The 6,141-nt window shown below is 45.6% G+C and overlaps 1 protein-coding gene across 2 annotated transcripts; it reads left to right on the top strand.

Moving 5' to 3' along the window:
• The first annotated feature begins 1,398 nt into the window (after positions 1–1,398).
• bhlhe41 (basic helix-loop-helix family, member e41) lies at positions 1,399–5,211 on the top strand. 2 transcript variants are annotated; one of them, XM_026365632.2, is made up of 5 exons: positions 1,399–1,733; positions 1,816–1,882; positions 2,030–2,137; positions 2,242–2,353; positions 2,586–5,211. In XM_026365632.2, exons 1-5 carry the CDS (start codon positions 1,672–1,674, stop codon positions 3,527–3,529), a joined length of 1,293 nt encoding a protein of 430 aa, XP_026221417.1. In that variant the 5' UTR covers positions 1,399–1,671; the 3' UTR covers positions 3,530–5,211. The 2 variants fall into 2 exon arrangements, with proteins under 2 accessions (XP_026221417.1, XP_026221416.1); XM_026365631.2 differs by having other exon boundaries at positions 1,601–1,733; positions 2,027–2,137.
• Positions 5,212–6,141: the final 930 nt, after the last annotated feature.

The following is a 6,141-nucleotide window of genomic DNA, read 5'->3' as shown; positions in this document are numbered from 1 at the left end:
ACTCACTCTTACAGTGTTTGGGGTGGATGAGCCCGCCTGCTGTCTGCCTTTCTCCCCTTGCCTTCCCCTCCCCGCCGAGGCCTCCGCTCACCATAAACCCAGCTCGACTGCTATTTGGAAACAGAGAAGGCTCTGAACTAATATGGAAAGCATTTGGACTGGATTCCTAAAGCGGCTCCAGTGCCACATATAGAGCAGGCAGCATACTGTAGAGGAAAGGAAGAGGAGGGAAAGGGGGCAGGAAGACACAAAGGGGGATTCCAACAAACGACTGGGAGGAAGATTTAGCTTTTTGGCACGTTAAAGTCAATAAAAGGGGAAGTTCAGAGGCAAATCAGAAGGACTGGGTTAATGAAAAGCCAGCGCAGAGGAGGTCACACTTCATTTGATAGTTGGAGCGATTGGATCATTCTTTGTCAGCACTGTTACACAAGAGAGCCATATGCTGCCAGGCAGAAAAAGTCACATGACTAACAGGAAGAGGTACTGTGATCATAAGGCATGTGAGGGCAATACAGGCACTCAGTGTGTTTTTCTTTTAATGTTCAGAGGAGGGGAACAGGTGTCACTTAATGAACTTCCTTCATGCATTTGCACGACTTCTGCAAATATTTATCATGTGACTTTCCTAATAGCATTATTATTAGAGTGGCACTAAATTAGATTCAGATATCAGGTAAATCAAATGGCAAAGTCACCAAACTCCAATTAGCAACTTCCCCGCCAATCTCGGGCACATTAGTATTATTATTGTATTAATAGACACTCGGGTGGAGGTGGGAGAGCGGCGCCCTGCTGAGATCAATACAGGACGGAGGCGCACGTGTTTGCGCACACAGCTGGGCCGGTGCCATGGTTACTGACAACGCAGCTTTGAACCTCTGGAGATGTTTCAGTGGGTTACCCTGCCCTGCTCCTGTTTACCGGCAGCAGAGAGCAGAAAGTGACAGACGCACACACACGCACACGGTAGGCTACTTGAACGAGGTCGCCCATACACTCCCCGTGTTTACTCAACATTAACCTGCATGTTTTCACTTTCATCAGCATGGATGACATGTGGTGATGTGGAGCGAACACGAAGCTGCCCCTTTTTATTTTTTGTTGTTGTTTTGCTTCACACAGAATCAGATCTTGTATAAACAGCGGAGTGATGTGAAATCTGTGATGTCTGTGCCGGCGGTAGAGGAGCGTTTATCCCATGTGGGCTCCATCTGAACTGTGCATACGTGCACCACAGTTAGGTGGCTTCCGTGGATCCACTTATCTCTGACCGGTCACTTATCAGCCCGCGCTCTTATCGTCCGGCTGCAAAGTTTTGGAGCCCACAAAAAATACGGGATGGCGCAGTGATCGAGCCACAGAAATCACGTTTGAGCAGCCAGGTAGAGACGGTTCTGCCATGTTGTGAGAGCTGCTGCTCCACGGAGAAGGTCTAATTACCGGACTTTGTGCTGGTGCAGGCTACACGTGAGTCGGAAGCTGTTCCCCACCGGAGGCGCGCGTGCGCTCTAAACGCAGCACCGACGGCTTTTGCAAAGTGGCAGCTCAGGGAAGTATAGACATCAGTGTGAAGCGCAGCTCCGCTGGAGGACACTGACTGTGCATCATCTCCGCTCAGACCGTGGAATAAGACGAGATTCTCCGAAGACGCTCGGCGGCAGAGAAGCGATGGACGAACGGATACCGCATTTACAGGACAGGCAGTTCATGGAGCACGCAGATTTCCTGGGGTGAGTGTCGCTTCTGGAAACTCTGTCAAAGTATATCTGATAAACTGGTCGGTTTAATCAGACAGTCTGCTCTTTGTTTTAGGGTGGACTACCCCTCTCTCTACATGTGTAAATCCAAAAGAGGAATAAAACGCGAGGATGGCGGGAAGGTGCGCGTTGTCTCTTATAATAAAAAAATATACAGTTTGTTGTTTTTATCCACTAACATACCTTTATAAGCCGTTTGCTTCCAACTAGAACTTTTCACTTCTACATTTCTGTTCTCATTAAGCGAACGCCTGTGTTTTTGCCAGCAGGACGCATACAAGTTACCACACCGCTTAATAGAGAAGAAGAGGAGGGACAGAATAAACGAATGTATTGGGCAGCTCAAGGATTTGTTACCCGAACATCTGAAGCTGTCGGTGAGATCACGTCATTAGAAAACGCTTTAATGTGTTCAGTGAACGTGGTTTGTACATGAACACGTCTCGTAAACAGCCCGATGAACCTCTGTTTGTCTCCACAGACTCTCGGGCATTTGGAGAAAGCAGTTGTCCTGGAGTTAACACTGAAACATTTAAACGCACTGACCGCTGTCACTGAGCAACAGCACCAGAAGATTATTGCTTTGCAGAATGGTAAGATGAACTCCAGTTGATCATATTTAGTGAGATTATGTTGCATTTGGCTGCATTAACACATAGAGTATCAATGATCAAGCCACAAAAACTAATGTTAGAAGCAGCTCTGTTGACTTTATCGCATGCAAACGTGCTGTTGACGCGCGTCCGCGTTATCTTGTCATTGACTGTGACGAGCTACACTTTCCACAATAATGATCTGTTCAACTTTGCACTGCACATTTCGCAGGAGACCGGCCGATGAAATCCTCCATTCATGCAGATCTGGACGCGTTCCGCTCTGGGTTCCAGGCCTGTGCCAAAGAGGTCCTGCAGTACCTGAGTCAGTTTGAGAACTGGACGACGCGAGAGCAGAGGTGCGCGCAGCTCATCAACCACCTCCACAAGGTGTTGGCGCAGTTCCAGCCCGGCGCGTCGCCACTCCAGCACCAACTACCCGCCGGGGACGCACAGGATGCGCAGAAAGCCGACAGCCAAGCCAACTGTGTTCCGGTCATCCAGAGGACCCAAGGCGGGGAACTAAACGAGAACGACACAGACACGGACAGTGGATACGGGGGCGAGGCGGAGAAGAGCGACGGCAAAGATAAAGAATGTGAGCGCAATAAGGCGCAGGGACCCAAGGCGGTGAAGATCAAGCAAGAGTTTGGAGACGATCGCGCCGCCAAAAAACCAAAGATGAACTGGTCAGGGAACGGGTCAGGGGGCGCGGACCTGATCAGGCCCGATTTGGCGTTTATGAACTCTTTGATGGGAATAAGCAGTGTGGGACAGCAGACACCGATTTGCATGCCTTTCTACTTCATCAACCCCTCGACTGCGGCATCGTACATGCCCGTGTTCGACAAGAGCAACATTGAAAAGTACATGTACCCGGCGGCGGCTGCTCTTGCGTCCCCGTTCCCCTGGCTATACCCTGCACACGCGTCGGCGGCGGCGGCCGCGGCTGCAGCTGCCGCCTTCCCCGGTCTGTCCGCGCACTTTGGAGCCACTTCGCAGCCCAAGGACTCCCACTCCCCAGACAGCGACGAGTCACACGAGGCTGACACGGGCTCACCCGAGGAGCGCGAGGAAAGTCCCGCGAGTGACGACGGGGAGGGGGACGTAGCTGAAACCCCCCAGGAGAGCAAGAATACCCTTCACGATCAGTTCCCTGCCTGTCAAACGAGCTAATGTGTCTGTGTTACTTCCCAGTGCATTCTGCGTGGAGTTGATGTCTTTTCATTTTTTTTTTTTTTTTAATTAGGCTGGTTAGAAAACGAGATTTCACACAAGAGACAAAACGGGGGACAGTTGTGACGGCGTGTGCCTTTTGCACTTCTGCTACATGAATCAACCTGAATGATTATCGACCATGATTGACAATAATAAACTGCTGTGTTGTGCTGAACCTAGTTTTTTAATCCTTTGATAAAACATGTTGAAACGGCAGCATTGGTGCCAAAACTTTAAGCAACTACTATAGTAGTGCGCAATATCCCAATCAGAGAGTCTCTTTGGATGTATGAAGTTGCAACTGACCTCTGTCAAGGTTACTATGAGCTTGGCTGACTCTGACTGTACATATTAGGCTACTACCTGGAAGACAGTCTTATTCATTAACATGTAAATGTGCACTAAATTGGCTCCTGGAAGTGTATCAGTGAAAGTCAGTCATCTCAATCCCCCAACTTTGCATGGGGTTGGCCTATGGGGAGGCACATATCTGTCCCTCCTGAGAACAGGTGAATGACGTCCTCCTCCCAACTTACATCAAATCCAAAAATGAGCCACTTTAACAATCACACAATTATGACGGCGATGAGGTCAAATTGGAGGATTTACGCCTGTTTTCCCCCCCATTTCATTCTTACAAATCTGAGTTTGCTCTAGTTTGCTTTGCTTGTTTATTTCATGCAAGGAAAAAAAAACAATCATTAAAATCATTCAGAGCAATGGAAAGACAAAACCTTCCATTCACAAAGGGGCTGCTTGACCTGCATATTGTACCTCTCCTGAATGAAGCATTTCAGCACAGAGATGCAGTGACTGCCTGTACCTCTAAAGAAACATTGTAGGATAGCACCTTATAGAGCTTTGATATTGAATGTACCTGCATTTTCCCAGTTGTTCAAGTTTGTATGTAGGATGATCTTTATTCTTTTGAGACATTAAGTGCACTTTGTCACTTCATAATCACTGTACATTTCTTTAAAGACATGTTAAGTTGACAAAAAGAGCAGAGCAGAGATAACAGATGCTTTGGGATGATTCCACGCGGTAATTTGCCCAGTTTAACAAAAACACTGCTCGTCTCTAGCTCTTACACAGCGAAATCATCCTCTCGGATCTGAAAGCCGCGCACCTCACCACGCGTCACACTATTCCTTACTTTGTGTTATTTGCTGTCACTATGTAAAACCTTGCTTTTCAAATATTTGACAAAAGTGAGAAAGAAACTGTGGTCATGTGACATAAGTTAAGATCATTGCCATTTATCTAAAACTTTATCTCGGCCTGTTTTCTAAGACGTTAGCAAATGTAGTGTTGTTCAGCTTTTTCACACGTGATTGATTAAACTGATGATTTTCATAGTATTTTGCAAACATGACATTTGCTTTTGTAGTTTTCTTCCTCTGGGTTTGCCTCCCATGTGTTATCAACTGTTATATAAAACGGCATGTGTGTCTGTAAATAGTTTTTTTTTTCTGTGAATATACCATAAAATATACATGTCTATGTCGATGTTGTAGAAGTCTATGGATTTTTTAAAAAAAAGGTTTAACTGAGCAACTGTTGCACATTTCATTAACGCTTTACACATATGCTGTTCTAAATTATTGCTGATGAATTGTAAAATAAATATCAAAACTAATTCACTAGGCTTTTTCTTATTTAACGCACATTTTGTACATATGCACATGTTCATTGAGCTCAGCCTCGGTTAAGTGTGAATCTGCTCAGATATTCAGGTCCTGGTACACAACATACGCTGCTAGAGGCCAGATTGTGCAAGTTAAATCCACAGTAGTAACAGAGCTACAGCCATCATAGAACAATACTGGAAGACCGCTAGATTAAATGTATTGTTACTAACAATCAGCTGTCGGGTCACAGCAGAGGAATGTACAGTAAGCCCAGACTTTAAACAAATGTCATGTGATAAAAGGATGATGAAGCGAGATTACTCTCAGGCTGATGAAAAACAAGAGGCCTTCACCCCCGCTAGTCTTAAGCAAGATCAATCCTGTCTTTGTTGTTGCCATTAGCTGGCTTACTGCGGTATTATTTTGATCTTTATGAATAATTAAATCACTTGATGTGCCAAATCTAGTGTTTCCTAACGGTCTAAATCAGCACTAACGTATATTCTATAACAACTAGTGGGGTGTCAAGGTTGGGAGAGCAAATGCACTTTGCCATATGGGTGCGTGGTTTCAGTAAATTCACGTGTGATGATGAAACAAGGTCCCATATCCAGCAACAAACTTCAACGAGACTCTTCAGTTCACCAGTGAGAGAAATCTTGTAAGCTGATACCTTCCCTCCTTTAAACTTCACGTGAAGTAACATTGTTCATGCACAAACAACATCATGATATTTATCATTTTGTTCTTGTGTTGGAAAAACACTTCCTTTTATTTTCTGCCATCCATGTTATGGACATGTTTCGTTTCTACCATTACTGAGTAAATAACTCCATCTACTGGTCAAAAGCTCAGACAACACCGTGAGCACATACTTTGATAAAGTAGAAATTCATTCACATTCAAAGACAAATGCTTAACAGTGACCATGATCACCTG

The sequence above is a fragment of the Anabas testudineus genome, chromosome 6 (assembly GCF_900324465.2).
Source record: "Anabas testudineus chromosome 6, fAnaTes1.2, whole genome shotgun sequence".
NCBI classification, from domain to species: Eukaryota; Metazoa; Chordata; class Actinopteri; order Anabantiformes; family Anabantidae; genus Anabas; species Anabas testudineus.
The sequence above is the reverse complement of the archived record's forward strand: the minus strand, read 5'-3'. Positions and strand labels throughout refer to the sequence as shown.

Coding starts and splice junctions, on each gene's coding strand:
- bhlhe41 (XM_026365631.2), top strand. CDS start 1,672: ATGGACGAACGGATACCGCATTTACAGGACAGGCAGTTCATGGAGCAC. Junction 2,138..2,241: donor CCGAACATCTGAAGCTGTCG/GTGAGATCACGT, acceptor TTGTCTCCACAG/ACTCTCGGGCATTTGGAGAA. Junction 2,354..2,585: donor GATTATTGCTTTGCAGAATG/GTAAGATGAACT, acceptor CACATTTCGCAG/GAGACCGGCCGATGAAATCC.